General features: G+C 37.9%; 1 protein-coding gene across 4 annotated transcripts in view; it reads left to right on the forward strand.

The window, feature by feature from the left end:
* ABCC8 (ATP binding cassette subfamily C member 8) overlaps positions 1–18,214 on the forward strand; it is an 80,505-nt gene that overhangs the window by 46,124 nt on the left and 16,167 nt on the right. For all 4 annotated transcript variants that reach the window (XR_014184554.1, XM_082057771.1, XM_082057772.1 and 1 more), the window contains 11 exons: positions 1,552–1,587; positions 4,639–4,737; positions 5,899–5,983; positions 7,628–7,708; positions 10,137–10,274; positions 12,559–12,684; positions 13,385–13,484; positions 14,074–14,321; positions 15,362–15,522; positions 16,409–16,478; positions 17,145–17,302. Coding sequence is in view for 3 of the 4 variants with exons in the window: in XM_082057771.1 (XP_081913897.1) it covers positions 1,552–1,587; positions 4,639–4,737; positions 5,899–5,983; positions 7,628–7,708; positions 10,137–10,274; positions 12,559–12,684; positions 13,385–13,484; positions 14,074–14,321; positions 15,362–15,522; positions 16,409–16,478; positions 17,145–17,302 (1,302 nt within the window). In the remaining variant the exon portion in view is untranslated. The remainder of the gene's footprint in view (positions 1–1,551; positions 1,588–4,638; positions 4,738–5,898; positions 5,984–7,627; positions 7,709–10,136; positions 10,275–12,558; positions 12,685–13,384; positions 13,485–14,073; positions 14,322–15,361; positions 15,523–16,408; positions 16,479–17,144; positions 17,303–18,214) is intronic.

The raw sequence follows: 18,214 nt of genomic DNA on the forward strand, positions 1-18,214 counted from the left end.
AAGCGATTGCGATACAAAGGACCAAAGGTTTCTAAAATCCATGCTTAAGATTTCCATGGTCAGAATTCTGAAAATCAGTGACACTTTCACTGTATTAATTAGCTTAGGATACAATTTTTGAAACCACGTATGTGGCTCATGAAAATAAGAGCTGGATTTCCATTTTGAAAACTTTACTGCTTGGTGATTTTGAAAATTGTATCCGAACTTTCCTGTATGCTTTTGAAAATTTTTGTCTTAAAGTCTGTACCAGGTTGTTCCCTAAAGCTACGCTTTATAAAATAGTATTAAGTATTGCTTTAAAGGTTCCACCTACTAAAGCAAACTCTCCCCATTACCCTTCTCCTTTTTCTGCATCCCAAGTTTATGTTAAACACATAGCATTTATATTCATACCTAGCATTCTTTAGGCACACACAAACTGAGACATACAGTAGATTAGTCCATCTGTTGGCAAGAGATCCTTGCACGGAAATTATTTTTACCTGATTAATATAGCTCAGTTTGGATTTTGGGAATATCTACCAAATCAACTGAGCACAAAGCTTTCCAATGTGGTTGTTGTTTAGTGTGGCACACAAACCTCCAGAATGGTAAATGTTGTAAAAGTGACAATCCTATCCCTGCCAAGTCAGTGAGAACTTTGTTACTGAAGTCAGCAGAGGAAAAAATGTCATATGATGTCCCTTTTCTTGATATATGCTAAACTGTGTGTCTGGTACTGACCAGAATATTTTCTTGGTTCTGAGATGCACCAACTGTTCTACTGCCTTTTCTTTAGATTTATCAGCCTCTTCTCTCTCATTTACGTTATATTTCAGACTTGTTACCTGGTTGTTAGACTGAGTCCTGCAAAACTTCTGTATAGTATAAGAGGGAGTTTCATGTATCTAACAACTAAGCCTCATGGTGAAGGATACTCGGAGATCTGACAGTTCTTTCTGTATAAGAGAGACTGCAATTTCTGGGCCAAGTTAAAGTGAAGCCATTTGAACCCACTGAAATACATGTGAAATGAGCAGAATTAGACATTCATATGTCTGAAACTGTTATGTGGATGGACAGTGAACAGTGAGATAACATGTACAACAGTATGGCAAGCATATTAAAAAGTAGGAAAGAATGTTAGACTGTATGAAAAAATTACCTACATTATCATAAGTTCTGGGAAACCTAATTATGTTGAGTGCTTTAGGAATATATTTGGAGGTTTTGTTGTACTAGCATCCTGTAGAACATTTTTAATGTTCTCAGAATGGAGAGTATTTTGAGTCAAAGTCATGTGAGGTCTTGAGCATTTGCTCATAGGTGTTGAATACTTCCTACAAGGTCGTTTAGCTCTTCTCAAAACTGAAGCTTTAACTGTATCATTTTTAGGTCACTATAATGGAGTACAGAATTTTAGCATACTTAAGAGAGTTTTATTTCTGTTAGGCAGTCATTTTGTTGTATTTTTAATTATAGCATAGTGATATTACTTTAAGGTATTACTTGCATTGTCTAAAACAATTTTTCTTTTTCTAAAAAAACCCTTGTGTTTGTTTTCTGCAGCCCAGAGAAAGAATCTCCTGTTGACACGGAATTCAGGTACAACACTTTAAAAACTTATGGGAACCTCCAGAGGCCACTTCCAACCTCACTGATTTTGTGCCGCTATGAATATTCTTTAGGGGTGGCTGCACGTTAAGAGCTGCTTCTCCCTAGAAGGCAAATGGGTTGTTTCTGTATGTAGCTACTGCAAGATTCAGAAGTAAAAGTGACCCCTGTAGTTTCCTAACAGCAAAAAAAATATGCTCCTGAGTACTCACAACTGGCCATGTCAGAATGTCCTATTACCTACCTAACATCAGGCTGAAAATAATGGAAGCACACTTTTTTTGTTGTTCATGCAGTAGTATTATAGGACTGGACAGTGCACATTTCTCTCATGTCTGAAGAAGATTTGATTTTGAATTGTTGAATGACATTAAAAATTAAATAATTTTGCAAAATAATCAAGATAAAACTGTAGTCAGCAATCCAGAACACACAGGAAAGGCTTTGTCGTCATTATAATAATAACTCCACCGTATTGAATGCATTTTCTTTTAAAAAATCACCAACATTTCAGACTTGGTAGGCTTATTAAGGCACTAAGAGTCATATATATGAATGTCCCTTAACTAGTCTTATTTTCAGTGATCTGGAGTGCCTACTGAGCCTACTGGACTTAACAAAATGAAATGTGAAGGTAGAGTTAGATTAATAACTTCAAACAGACAGTCTCGACAATGTTGTTGCTGATTCTTCATTAATGAACAGGCTTGATCCTATGTTAGCCAAAGCACATACTCTCCAGGGAACTCAGGGAAGGTTTTCCCTGTTTATTCTAAGCTTGGATTTTGCTCTCTGCCCCTTTGTGGTAATGAAGAGGCTGTGGTCAGTCTCTCCTGTGTTAGCAGTGGAAATAAATTACCCTCCATTGATGAAAATACATGTTTGTTTATGCAGTCTGGGGGAGGAGGCAGTTACTTCCACCTGCGAACTAAATTCCTCGTAAGTCTTTGTCTGCTGAGCCATTTGTTTGCATTCAGGCTTTTAAGTGTGAAACCCTAGGTAGGTTCAAGGCTTTCGGAGGAAGTGTTGCACACTGTTTCAGAATACTCTTTTCCCTGGATTTTCAGCCACGTTTCTCTCAGTTTCAGTAAAAGTCTTGTTTGACTGCCTCTTTATTATAAGAAGCACTGTAGACATGCCATAGATTTCTCATATGATCAAGCACTTGCAAGATTTTTGCTGTGTCAAAATATGATCTACTTGTCACCCTAGTGTCAATTTGCAATTAAAATTAATTTAAGATGGATTTTCTAAATTCTAAATCTGTAATGAATTTTGGCAAGCTCATTGCTTGTTGCCAAGTTCCTTGCAGTGATTAATTCTCACTGATGGCCAAAAAGCGGAAGGTAAGCAAATATAAATGGTGTTCCTAGGCACTGTGCTCCTTCTCAGCAAGGAGTGCATCCTACCGGCAGTGCCTGTATCTTCACTGAACAAAAGAGCAGTTTTTACAAAGGTTGTAAAAACGTTTTCCTCAAAACTTTGCTACTATGTTTAAAAAAATAAATTAGAAGTAACTTTTCTATTACATTGAGGATTAAGAGCAGCAAAGGCACAGTTTCAAGCAATGAAAAGAAGGGAATACATGTTCATCTTGGAATGCTCAGAGCAATTTTTTCTGAATCATCAGGAAGAGGATTTCATACTAATTGAAAAGTGCTTCCCTCTTGACGCAGAACTGAACAGTCTTTGAATTAGATTTTGGGACTGTGGACTGGGCTCCTTAGGGGATGTTTTTCTGTCTTTTTTTCAAACTTTTTTTCTTGTTTCTGTTTCATTTTCCAATAAAGAGAATTCATAAAACATAATTAAATTCTAATGAGCCATCAGATATTTGAACTTGGAAGCTTGTTAGCAGGGTAGTGTCACTTTCAGGTCATCAAAGAAAATTGGATCCTATTATGACTCCTAAGCAAGCTTGGTGAAAGCCTGAAAAAAAAAAAAACTAAGCAGGGCAAGTGACCTTAACTCCTGACAAAAAAAAAAGGCAGAGTTCCTGGTGCATTTTGGCATCTCATGGTTTGAATTGCATTCAGGTCCAACTAGAAAGAGGCTGCTGCAATGGCTCTGTGCAGACAAAGGCTACGCTTGGGTGAGAGGTCCTGTCTTTTTATTGGATTAGCTGATAGAAATGGAAAGAAAACAGATATGCTTTTAGGCGCATGATCCTGCTTTTGGCCCTTTCCTGGAGAAAGAGTGATATCCCAATGAGTTTTCCAACAGTATCAATTGCTCTAATAAAAATTGTTGCCTTTCTCCCAGCTCTGCCTTGCTGAGGTCCTTAGTGCACAACAGCCACAAAAGTACCACTGCTTCACTAGCAGGCATATACTTTTATTTTTAAATAGTAAAAATAATAATCCCTATGACATAAAATATACATGGTGAGATCCTCTTGACCATACCTTTCTGATGATATGTTATGGGGGCAATTCCACAGGGGGAAATTTAGCAATTATTTCTGTCTGTGTTCTCTTTTCTTGTCTTTATAGACATAAAAAGATTTTGCCCGTGGCTACCCATTTACTTCATGACTCAAGTTCACATCTTAGAACAGGAAAAATAAATGTGGTTGCTGGGTTGAAAAATTACCTTTGTGCATATGTTGAGTTGTTACTTTTTTTCAAACACCTTAAAAATATATTTTTAGAATGTCCCTCCTGAAATGTGTTGCCTAACTAGTGATATGCTACAATTTTTATTGGTCTATCCAAAGAGTCTTTGATAATTTTCTTTCTGCTATCTGCACTCCTCAAGAGGCAGTTTGACTGAGATACCTTCTCCAAAACCCACCTCACAGCAGAAAAATAGGGAACAAACTGAAATTCAGTTAGGTGAACAATTACAATATTCTGTTGGAAATTTAACATCTTATGTATTTCCTTGATGGGAGAGCTCTTGATTGTCCTAAAGGACAAAAATGAAAGAGCATTTTTGAAGACTTATTACCAGTTTCTTCCTTTACAAGAAAATTATTTCCAAAAATGCTTACTGCATTGGTAAGCTGGGAATTCTGTTTGTTTGTTTGTTTGTTTTTTCCAGGAAAAGAGGATCAGTAGCATATGCATCACAGAAGCCTTGGTTGCTCAATGCCACAGTGGAAGAGAATATCACATTTGAAAGCCCTTTCAACAAACAGAGGTAACAGTTTTCAGTACTGTTACATGCTATACTCCCCTTTTTGCTAAATAATCAAGTTGCATAGAGTCATAGAATTGTTTTTGTTGGTAAAGAACTTCAAGATCATTGAGTTCAACCGTTAACCTAATACTGCCAAGACCACTTCTAAACCGTGTCCCTAAGAACCTCATCTACACATCTTTTAAACATCTCCAGGGATGGTGACTCCACCACTTCCCTGGGCAGCCTGTTTCAATGCCTGACAACCCTTTCTCAGAAGAAATTTTTCCTAATTCTGATTTTAACTTTTCCTGGTGCATCTTGAGACCATTTCCTCTTGTCTTCTCACTTGTTACCTGGGAGGAGAGACCAACACCCTCCATGCTACAACCTCCTTTTGAGTAGTTACAGAGAGTGGTAAGGTCTCCACTATGCGTCATTTCACGTATGTGGGTGCCCATCTCTGAACATGACAAAAGACCTTGAGTTCTGCACGGTCCCCCTTTGACCATGTTTTTCCTGAAGTTCAGTCTCACTTGAACTTAAGTATTGAAGTGTTTTCATTTCTCAGGACCGTGTTTGTACAGCATGGAGTCTTTTCTTCTTCTGCCTATTTGACTAGTTTAACTGTACTGGAAGGACATTAGCCATTTGGGAGTGGGAATGTTGTTTATTACAATTTCAGTGTTTGGCATATTGCAGTATATATGGGCTGCCTTTTTATTCAGTATAAATGCCCACCAAACATGTTTAAATATTCAAAAGTTAATTGCTGGTATTCCATTCCTCCTGCCCTTAAGAAGTGGTTGGCTATTTATTCACATCCTACACACATTTTTTTTTTTTCCTCTGTCACCCTTGGATATTGAAACAAGAAACAAAGGCCCTGGGCATGAAAAAAATTACATGCTAAGCAATAACAATATGCCATGGAAGAAGTTGTGCTTGTTTTAACTATTAACTAGTTTTAATTGGGAAGCTGACCTAAGATGCTTTCTCTTAGCTGAAATATTATTTGCCTGTGATTGAAACAGATCCCATTAGAACAATTAGTGGCTAACAAATATGTTTTCCACTGTGTGATTTTTCCAGCTGGTTAATTTTTGTTCCTCTGCAGGGTAGGAAATGTGCTTCTTTAGCAGTATCTGTGTGAGGTTTGTGTTACCTTTTTTGTTTCCGCAGGTACAAAGCAGTAATTGATGCTTGTTCCCTCCAGCCTGATATTGACATTCTCCCTCATGGAGACCAAACCCAGATCGGAGAGAGGGTCAGTAAACAGCTACAGGCTTCTATTTTTGTTTTAAGTACATGGAGGGGTTTTTTATTGTTTTGTTGTGTTCTTAAAATCTTACTGGTTATTTGGCAACAAAGGTAATCTTTTAGTTGAGTGTACGTTTGGGTCATTAGTCTGAAAGCACATTTCTCAGTAAACATGGGAACACTGTCATTTATGGTGAGATGCAATAATTTAAATGTGCTGCTATCAGATTGTTTGACTAATTCTGTGGCTGCTATCTCAGATATCCTGACTTCACAGTGCATTTTTTTTATTTCTTTAGGAGTAACATAAAAACAAATAATTTATAGATTTTGAGAGGCCCTTCATTTAAAAAAGAGCAGGTGTTTAATAAACAGCAAACTAAGCTTTATCACATCAGGGAAGATTAGGGAGTGAGAAGAAAAAAAAAAATCACAAATTTGTAAACAATTTACTCTGTTGTGTACTGGCACTGTCAGAAACAACCAAAACCACAATAAAACAAAAAAACAAATGAACCACGCCCCCAGATACATTTAAGCATACATTTCCATGCCTACTATCCACAATGGCTGCCATGTTAATTTTACATAGATTAGTTCCTAACCCAATTCATTGAATAGCTAAACATTTTTTTGACAGGAAGAGGGAAGTGGAGGGGAAGGGTCTGGAGCATCTTTCTTATGACGAGAGACTGAGGGAGCTGGGTCTGTTCAGCCTGGAGAAGAGAAGGCTGAGAGGGAATCTCATCAGTGCTTATGAATATCTCAATGGTGGGTGTCAAGAGGATGGGACCAGACTCTTTTCAGTGGTGCCCAATGACAGGATGAGGGGCAGTGGGCACAGACTGAAACACAGGAGGTTCCATCTAAACATGAGGAGAAACTTCTTTACTTTGAGGGTGCCAGTGTCCTGGAACAGGCTGCCCAGAGAGGTTGTGGTGTTTCCTTCTCTGAACGCATTCCTGTGCGATCTACTCCAGATGCCCCTGCTTTAGCAGGTGGGTTGGACTAGATGATCTCCAGAGGTTCCTTCCAACCCCAGCCATTCTGTGAGAATGTGGAGTAACATCATTTGGCAGTGGCAACGGTTTGAGTGCTTAAGGGGTTTGTGACATGGCAGGTGGATCACAGGAAAGACAAGTGTTAGTAACTTAGAGCAGGGTGGTAGTAGCACTAAGGGCTGAAACAAGTACAATAGCAAGCAGCTAGCATTCACCTTAGCATGGTCTGACCTCCCAGCTAGCAATCACTGACTACAGTACAGAATGGAGCTGTTGTACTATGACAGCATACAGTAATAAAAATAAATAAAAAAACAGGAGACAGACAGACTCATAAGGGTAACTTCTGAGTAGGAGTCTGGTTTAGAGTGCCTGCAGAATATCTACGCCACCTACACCATTATGTCACCACAAACCATTAAACATTTTCTGTCCCTCTGGTATGTATGGAGTACAGCTCCAGACAGAGTGCTCTGGGTTTTCTAACAACTTGTGTACTGTGTCCCAGCTGAACTGCAGGCCCACGCTTTTGAAAAATTTCCCTGCGTTTCTCTGTCCAGAAAGTCTTCTGTGGATAATCCAATCAAAATATTAATATTCAGTTGATGTTTTTATAACTGTCTGATTGTTTTCCTCCTGCATATCTCCAGGGTATTAATCTGTCTGGAGGGCAGCGCCAACGCATCAGCGTGGCAAGAGCACTTTACCAGCAGACAAATGTTGTGTTCCTGGTGAGTATGTGCCATTATGTTTGTGCTGCAAACAGGCACAATGAGATGCGAGCATTTAGAGTATTTCATGGGAAACACACACAGAACACTGTGCTTCACTGAGCTACGCCACGTGTGCAGTATTTTATATCCCTTGTTAGCTAGCCTGCAGGTAAGAAGCATAGTCTCAGCTGTATTCATAAAATTCCTAAGCTGTCTCAGGCCTAAAATTAATGTTGTCCTGTGTCTGGGGTGTTTCCTTTCTTCAACAAAGTAAGCTGTCTTCCTACCCTGAACTGCTTGTTGTATATCCTGTCCCTTCTTCTACAAAAGTGCCATGGAAAAAGGAGTGAGAGCGGGCTCTAAAAACTTAGTAGGTGGGAAAACAGATGTATCCTACACACTGACTAGTAGTGACCTTGCTGGCTTTCCAGTTTAGGACTTCCTTCTTAAGCTCAGTTTTCAAGGAGCTTTGAATACAGCTGTTGTGAATACAGCCAGACATGAGTCACAAGGGATTAGAAAAGCTGTGCATGTTAGAGGTCATCCCTAAAAGTCTGGGAGGTTATTTAGACCTTTCCCCGAATTAGGCTGATCAGTGCACACTTGCTTCATGTGCAGGGCATTTCCAGGCATTGACCAGAATGCAGGAGGGCAGAGAGCACCTGGGCCGAGTGCTGCAAATCAGCAAATCCAGTGTTGGGCTGTAACTTGGTTTTGTCACATTTGTCCTTTTGTGGAGGATGCTTGATAATCTCCTAATAGTAGCAGGTTCTCTTATAGTTTGATAATGTGAGAGTACCTACAAAGAAACGTTTTTCCAGTTATTAATCTTTCAAAAATAATCAGGAATCCTGTACGTTACTATCTGCAAATACTCAGTTATTTTAAGACTGATTTTGTAAACAAATGCTTATGAAACTTCTCTCTCATGAGTGTGCACCTTATATTCAGTAATATTTTGTATTCTGTAAACTTCTTCTGATCGTTACAGATATGAAAAAGGTCACGTGATAATTCATTACGTATTTTATTCTTAATTACATGTATTCAGCATGTTTTATTTGTCACATGTCAGACTAGTCCTGTAGCGTGAACTGATTTTTTCCAGTGTTTTGTAATCAGTGCATCATTATAATTATATATGATGAGTGTCGCCTTAGGGAAGAGCCTTGCCTGACTCCACAGTGCAGTGTCATGTTCTGTGAACTGGCATTTACAGTTTGCAGAAGCGCAGCATTGCATCCAAGGTGGCTGTGCACAAGCTCGGGGCTCAGAATGACGTTTAGCTCTGCGCCAGATCAGGGAAGTGCAGCAGTAAAGCTGACAACGTACGTCCTTGCTCAGTCAGCACAGTGCACACTCATTTTTGAGAATAAATTCTGCATCACAGTCTGAAGTTACTGTGTTTCAAAGGCACTTTTGAAATGATATGATGCTGTGATTTATTAGAATTTCAGTGGTCATATTTATCTTACTGTTGATCTCAGATGTTTTTGGTTTTGTAGATGCATGAAAGCAACAATACAGTCACAATATAAATTGTTGCAAAATTGAGGGGAATTTTCTAAATCACTCACTTCTTTGCTTATACCTCTCTGTAACTAACTCGTAGCAATGATGTCACTCAGAAAGCAGAATTGATTCAAATTCAACCCTACTTTATCAGCAAATGTCTGGAGAAAAGAAAACAAAATTTGATTTTTAAGAAATCCTGCTTTTAGTGTAATGTAATAGTATGAAACAATAATACTAGGTAAATCTTACACTAGTGCAAGAAGATACAATAGATCTGTAATTCCATATAGATAGGATTAGGTAAATAAGTTCCCCACAAGATGGTACAGGTTATCTTATGGCTAAATTAACTGCATATCATTCATTGATTCAGTAAGATAATCTACGTTGTAAATCGAGCATGTGAGCAGAGTCATCAAAATGATCAATATTTCTTCTTCTGTGTTTCTTTGTTAATAGAGTTTTGATTTATGGACAAAAAAAAAAAAAAAAAAAAGAATAACCAGAAGGCAGTTGTGTAGAAGGGAAATAAAAATGTGCTCTTTGTCACTGTCCCTGGAGCAGTTATGTAACATATGCCAGAGACATACATTGCTGCACTGTCTTGAGTCTGAGAGAAACAAGCTCCTGCAGTTCTGCAGGCTATGGAACACATCTGTTGAGAGAAGCCTTCCCAGAAAGCCTCCCCAAATCATAGCATTTACACAGCTGATATTACTGTATGTCTGAGTACTTGCTGCAAAGAAACAGGTCAAGGTTTGTTATGTATAATAATGTAAGAAAACCATTCCTCAGAACAATTTTGATCTTCTGATGGCCTCTCTTGATCATCTATATTGATCAAACTGGTTTTACAGGTATTAAAATCAGTCAGGTTTCTTAAATCCCGTACGTGCTGGCTGCAAAAGCTGACCCCTTTTCTGTGTGACAGGACGATCCATTTTCTGCCCTGGATATCCACCTAAGTGACCATCTCATGCAAGAAGGGATCCTGAAAATGCTACGGGAAGACAAGCGGACCATTGTGCTAGTGACTCACAAGCTGCAGTACTTGCCCCATGCTGACTGGGTATGAAAGATCTTCCCTTTTTTTTTCGGAGGAGGCAAAAATATGGTATGAATGTGTCTTGCTACAAACAGTGCTTTTGCTTCATCTTTCCACCAAGTAGTAGTTTAGTGAGAAGAGGCATAATAAAGATCTTTTGAAAATTATCCAGTGAGTTTAGGATTCCTATCTTAGAACACCTAAATAGGTTGGAATTTCATAGAGCTGATAATTAATACTCTCATGAAAGCAGGCTGCATTTAAAATACATTGAATATCCAAAATCATTAGTTATACTGGAAAATTTTGCTCCTTTTTAATCTCAAAACAGTGAAATCTTTGAGTAACATATTTGCCTCTGCTGGGATATTACTAGGAATGTGTCTGTGCTGTCACAAAACAAAGTGTGTTTCTGGATATCGAGATGCATGGAAATATAAGGAAAAAACTGTATTTCCTTGTGGTTAGTACTAGTACATAATATATCAAAAACATCTTTAACTTTTGTAAGTTGGCAAAGTTTTAAGAATGTGTAGTATTCAATTGTTTTGTTAGGTTTCTTTGTTCTGTCTTCTCGTTTACGAGGAAAAATGAAGGTATGCTTTCTATAACAGTTTACAATTGCAAATGCCAAAGAAGGTTTGAGTTTTGTATTTATTTATTTATTAGTTCATTGGTTCACACTGGCCTTGCACTTAGTTCTCCTGCAGTTATCCAGCTACATCATCACAGGTCTTGTTGCCCGTGAGGATTGATGACTGCAGTTATGCCTCCTAGCAGGACTTCTCTCTCATTTGCAGCTTGCACAGACTATAGCAGCAGTTACTGTCTCAAGAAACAGTCATATTTCAGCTGCTTTCTGTTCTTCATATCAGCTTGCTATAAAGTTTTGGATAGACATTAATCTTGTTCAGATGATGTTTTTGGTGGGTAGCATTTATGGTATCTGCTGTGACCTTGTCCCTCAGTTGTACACCTTTATGAATTACTACTGTTCTCAACACAGTTCTGGTTTTCTGGTTAGCGTCTCTCAGGATACAGGAATTTTCTGTCTTCTCCTCCCTTTGAGGTCCTTCTTAGCTTCCTCCTTTTCAATTGTTATGTATTTGCATTTGCTTAATTATGCACAGCTATGGCCTTGTATCAGTATAATCATTTTAATTTTCTTTATGAATGTCAGACTCATTTGTAGGTGTTCATGTTTTATAAGATACTCTGAGAATTATTTTGTTTTTATTATCTTCTAATTGTGTTTCAGTAATGTTTTATGAAATATACTGTACCAAAAAGCCTGTAGCACAGGAAGGATTTATATTAATGAATTTTATTAAGAAATTGTTCAGGTCTTTTTCCTAAGCACAGATCTCATTAAGCCTTAGCAAGTCTTTCCCAGTGGAGTGCAGCAGGAATGTTTATTTTGTTTTATTAAAGAATTTTAAATGAAAATGGAATTTTAAGTGTGTGTGATGGCCCTCCTAAATCTTTGTATCAAAACCCTCGGAATAATTCAAGGTCCAGCCCAATTGCAGGACCAATTGGTCCAGCCCAATAAATGGCATAGATTATTTCCCACCCCTCACCCATGGAAATTTCTGAGTTTCCAGGAAGAGAGAAAAATAAATACTGCATTAACTACTTTCTAATGATGTCACGTGAATTTATAATCTACACGCCTCATTTTCCAATTCTCCTTGTCAGATCTAAGTGAAGGCACTTACACTGTGTGTATAACGTATTTATACTGATATAAACCTGCACACCACACCCTGCAGACTTCATCTTGCATGTATAATCTTTTTCAAATGCATCCACTATTTATGCTTTTAAAAGCTTTAGGGATTCAAATTCCCTAGCTTTTCCTTATCAGGTCCATGATATCAAACAGACGGTGGAGCCAGCATGCTCATATCTAATTGCCTGAATGAGGGCAAAACACGCTGCGCACAGTGTGGTGCTAAAAGCTTTTTCTTTTAGGAGCTAAGAGAACTCTCAAATCTTATCTTGCTAATGACTGGTATTTAGGAAGAGTAATGCACTCTCCTGTCTGCTGACAGGGACCCCATTTTTCTTCTTTCTTACCTAAAAGCAGCCTTCCTTTCTGAATGCATGAAGGAAAGGAAGTTTCTGTTTTTGCAGCATCCTGAGAAAGGATTTGAGAGATAACTTCACTGTCTTCTAAAAAGACAAATTTGTTTGCAGAAATATTCTTTATTTAAGAAAAAATTCTGTCCAGGCACAGCAACACAGCTTTAAAATACAGAGAGATACGTGGCTATTTATCTCACCACTTGTGTTTCAAACTTTTTAGATAATTGCAATGAAAGATGGAAACATCCAGAGAGAAGGAACACTCAAGGACATTCAGAAATCAGAGACTGAGCTCTTTGAACACTGGAAGACATTAATGAATCGACAAGACCAAGAGCTGGAGAAGGTTTTTGATGGGCAGGGCAATCAATATTTGTAAAAAAATGTGACAGGTGGTTCTTTTTAGGTTGAAAGCATTAGTAAGGATTGACATGCTGTTTGTGATTTCTAACTTAATGTGAATGTAGTATTACTATTAGCATTACTATTGATTTATTAAGAGAAGTTTCTTTATCTGGACATCTCATACTTCCTTGATACTGTTGCCTCTGACACATTCTTGTTAGTGGAGCCCTATCAAAATATTCTTGTTGAAGGAATATTAAATTGGGACATTTTAGGGGAAAAGCATTGGTAATGTGCAATACTACTGCTTCTATAAATATGCCTAAATTTACTCGTTGCATTGGGTAGAAGTTTTTCAGATGTGCATATATCAAGCTCTCTAAATCATTAACACATTTTGTCTTTAATACTACTACACAGGAAGAATGAGATATTAATCTTAGTTCTTTTTAATTCAGGGGTATCTGTCCAAGTTAAGATTCCAGGAGGGTTGGGATTGACAGTCTGAAATTGATGTCAGATATTTAATTTATGTCCTTTAGTTTTACACAGAGGTAGCAAATCAATCACTTATGACTGCCTGCTGTAACATTCTTACTTTAATTTTTCTCTGACATTTTGATTGGAAAACAGGTTTTGTCACAGCTAGTGATTTTTGTATTACTTCTCTGGTTGAAAACACACAAACTGTCCCTTTTTAGGAGACTATTATTGAAAGAAAAACTGTTTTGGAAAGAACAAACCTCCGCAGGACTATGTATTCCCGTGAAGCTCTGCTGAAAGATGATGAAGAGGATGAAGGTAAAAGGGCACCCTTTGAGCTCAGTACCACTACATTACTGTTTCACAGTTAAATTATTTTAGAATGAATTAACGTAAACTGGCAAGAGACTAATTACTTTTCATGTGGGTCATCGTTTCTGAGAGTGCTGTTTCTCTTGAGTTTACCTCTGGATTATCATGTTTTCAAGCATCCAGAAGTCATAGCTTCCTCAAAAATTTTTGTTACGCTTAAACATGATTTGATAATGAAAGAGGAATAATATTGAATAATTTATGTTAGGTGACCTTCAAATCTGTCAATATCTAACCGTGGTTTTACCTAGGAGAAAATTGCAATTAATTTTTACCAAGCCAATATTTTTTAAATTTCAAAAACATGGCTTTAAGACATTGATCGCCTAGTACTAAGGTTTTTTACATATTTTTAGCATGTGTTACTAATAGCTTTAACAGGTTAATATATGCATGCCTGAGCAGGTAACTTGACTTTAAGGCCACTCTTCATCCTGTAAAAGATGACCTGTTTTGTAGCTGCCACTTACCAGTCCCTGTGAAAGGTATGTACGAGTAAGTCAGCGTGGTTGTACTTTTTTTGTGCACATTGCAGAAGAAGTAACAGAAAGCGATGATGAAGACAACCTGTCTTCAGTGCTGCATCAGAGAGCAAAGATGCCCTGGAGAGCGTGTGGAAAGTACCTGAGTGCAGCAGGAATCCTGCTCCTGCCGCTGCTGGTTCTGTCCCAGCTGCTGAAGCACACGGTGATGGTGGCCATCGACTACTGCCTGGCACGCTGGACCTCAGATGCCATTGCTGGGAAGACAGAGCTAGAGCTGAGAAACTGCTCCCACTGTGAGGTACGCAACACCCGAGGCACCGTCCTCTTCTGGTTTAACCAGCGCCGATCTCCCACTGTCAAGCTCTGCTTCAAGATTTGTATGCAACGTGCTATGTTTTAAGTAATGGAGCCACTCCAGAGTATTTTGAAGATCCATGTATTTTTGGTACACAGTGCAATGAAACTATCAGTTCAGTTTTGTGTGCTGCTGTTCTCCTTTTGCTACATTTAGTGTGTTTCCATCCTCTAGCTGATATGCCGAAATCTTGGTCTCCAAAGTAATTTTGATATCATAGTTTTTTTCTTTTTTTTTTCCTGTACTGTTGCATTCTCACTGCAAGTAGGACTTTCAGCTTTGGAACATATGGGAAACACAGATTTATCTATCTATCTATCTATCTATCTATCTATCTATCTATCTATCTATCTATCTATTTATTTATTTATTTTCAATGACGAGCATGCTTTTGGGTAGATTTTTATGTGAATTTCACATGGAAGTGCTCACAGTGTTATCTAGCAGGGTATTCTGTATGTATAAAGTAATAGTGGAGGGATTTTGTTAGAACTGGATTGTTTTCTTCATCAGGATTTAGTGCCTATAAATAATCCACATTTATGTTTAGGAGGTACCTGTATGATTTCACTGTAGTCATGCTTTTATCTCTAAAATACGCTTTATTGATGCTGGGTTTTAATATTAAATTAGTATTTCAAAATAAAAACTATTATGTTATGTTCCTATTAAAAATACCAATACAACAAAGCCATAATAAATGCGTTGAAGATGTTTTTTTCCTTGCAGAGGAAATTATCAAATATATCTTTCAGGGTTTTTTTTTGGGTATTCTGTGATTTTTAATTTCTGATTAATCACTTATTTTCATACATCCGAAGGATAATAAACCGTGGTTTAAGATGGTTGAAAATAATTTGCAATTTAATTTAGGGAGGAAAAAGTATTTACTCTGTACATTTTTTCAGTCCTGTGTTTGTGTTTTTACAATAATTTTTCAACATAATTTACAGTGAATAATTTTGTTTCTCTTTGTTTCTTAGGATTTCAACCATTCTCCATATTCAAAAGTTTTCAGCATTCTCTGCTGTCTTGGGATTGTATTATGTCTTGTTACATCAATAGCAGTGGAGTGGACTGGCTTGAAAGTCACCAAGAAGCTACACTCTTCTTTACTAAATAAAATTATTTTGGCTCCAATGAGGTATTCCCCTGATTGTAATACAAATTGTGTTGTAGTCATTTTGTGTTTCTTACTTCAAGGCAGTTCTATAAGCGCAGGTTTTATTAAGAAGTGTCTGTGAATCACAATGTTTAATGCGTTATTGACAATCACCAGGTATCAAACTACTGAGCAATTTTTGAACATGGTACCCAGGCTGCTCAGGTTCTGAGACGCTGGTCAAATGCGTCACCTGCCTGACTGCAATTGTAGAGATTTACTTCCTTGCATGTTTCATTTCTCTTTGTTGTTTTTAATTAGGGAGAAAACAGAATTATTGATCATTATGTTGTACAGTTCGTTCATAGCGTGCATCATAATTGGAATGACTGGAAATACTTACTGTCAGACAGTGATTGGACAAGTTTGTAAAAGATAAGGAGCTTACACAAGTGTCATCACAGGCAGCAGTAGAGTACACTCGGGTGTAGAGATACCAGTAAAGGCCTTTCATGTCCTGCATAAGTTTTCTTTCTAATGCATGAAAGAAAGTTGTAGCTTGATTCAAACCTGTTGATTCAGCTGTTACTGAACAGGAGGAAAAATTTTTAACTTTGTATTTTTCATTAATTGAAAAGCCTAAGATTGCATATCTGAAAGGATTTTTTTGAAATGTAATCATGTGATCTGCATAGTTTAGGCAGTAGAGGGAGCTGAGGACATCCTTGCTGTTGATGGATTCCATTCAAGACTGCCATTTTATTGGAAAGCCATGGTTATGAGGAAAAATGAGACACTTTACTGTGCTTGTCAGTTTATTTGTTTGTGTCTGTGATATAGTACCTAGCTTAAGGAAGACAAAAAACAAACAAACCCCTCTGTTCTAGTATCAGTATTGTAATCTTTTCCATTCCTTGTCTTATTTTAGATTTTTTGAAACAACACCACTGGGAAGTATATTGAACAGATTTTCAGCTGACTGCAATACTATCGACCAGGTATTGAAGAAATATATTCAAGCTCCCAAATTATTCTATCTTTCCTGGTCTGAAAGTCTGAATTTTAACTTATTATAGTCTCGTTCACTCATAATCTCTAACTTTGGTTACTATATCAATTTGCATCATGGTTTTCTAGGTTCAGAATTAATTCCTCATCTTAAATGCACATTGAAAACCATTTATTTGATTATGGTGCTCTGTATAGAAAAGGGAAGCGAAATTAGATCAGCAGTGGTATCCCCAAGTTAAAAGGATCTACTTTTTTTTTAAAGTGGGTAAACACATTCACTTGACATATATGAGCAAATTAAATGGGAAAAAGGAAAATGTTGTTGCCCAAAATACAAATGACTGAAATTCAGATTATCAGCATTTACCCCAGTCTGCAGTGCCAGTTCATAGGATCAATGCAGACACTGAAATAATCTATTGCATCCTATCTGTAATCCTCTGTGTGAGGATTGTGGCCCACAAAGCAGACATGTGAAGCAGCCCCACAGAAATCCCTTCAAACTTTCCCAAAAGCAGACCTGTATGCTATAGTGCTTCAAATCCTCAATATTTTTTTCATTGTGTTAAGTGGGAGAAAGGAAAAAGTAACAACGCTGTTTTAAACTTGATATGTTATGGAAGAGTCTGTGTGCTTATTCTTCATCTCTACAGCACATTCCGGCTACCCTGGAGTGCCTGAGTCGTTCCACGTTGCTGTGTGTGTCTGCTCTTGCTGTCATCTCATACGTCACACCAATGTTTGTCATTGCCCTGGTTCCCCTCGCAATCATGTGTTACTTCATCCAGAAGTACTTCCGAGTTGCATCACGGTAAGAGCATGAGTGAGTATCGTTCTCACAATTGAAATATTTTCTTCAATGAATGACTGCATTGCAGAACTGCAGTGCAGTCTAAATTCAGTCCCGTCAAAGCCATGGCCCTGTCTGGAAGTGAACCAAATTCATTATAGTGAAAATGTGTCATTTTACAAGAGCTTTTGCAGCTCTTCAAGCAGAACTTCTGGGAGGCACGAGCAGGGTCTTTGTCCACTATCAAAGTTTCTTAAAAACAACTGGATCCTGTCCTCCCTAAGGCCTGTGAGCCGGGTAGGTGCAAGACAGTGTGGTGACAGAACAGGGAAACTGATGTCTGCCTATCCAGGTGGAAGTGGAAATCTGTAAAGCCAGGGAGAGGCTGGAGAATGCAGCATAACCATGGTGGTACTGTGGCCCATTAAAGATCCAGTATGCATGAGCATCCTCTTTTGTTCTGGGTGCCCTTTAGTTTTTAAGCAGTTGGAAAATTTTAGCCATATTTGTGATTTTTCTCTTTCTACAGCCATACAGCTTCCCCTCCCAGTGGTGCTCAAGAAGCGTTTGCAGCAGTGCTGCATTTATCCTTTCATGTATGCACAGTCGAGAGGGAGTCTGTAACCTATTTACTTCCTGCTGGAAGGAACTGAGACTAAATAGAATTTCACCCCACATGTGCTTCCACTGATTTGATGACTAAACATGAAACTGAGAAGCACAACCTAATGATGAGTGCAGACTCTCATTTATTCTGTTGAGTGTATGAGCTATACTGTTAGCTCCATGGCAAGTTGTGCTGTCATCTGGGGATAGGTAGGGGAGAGAGAGGAAGTTACATTTTGCCTTCTGCTTAACTTGAGCTCTTATTTGCAGTATCCCATTAATTTTACATTCAGCATAGATCCAGCATGGTGTTGAAATGAATAAACA

This window comes from Streptopelia decaocto, assembly GCF_964273445.1.
Source record: "Streptopelia decaocto genome assembly, chromosome: 7".
NCBI lineage: Eukaryota > Metazoa > Chordata > Aves > Columbiformes > Columbidae > Streptopelia > Streptopelia decaocto.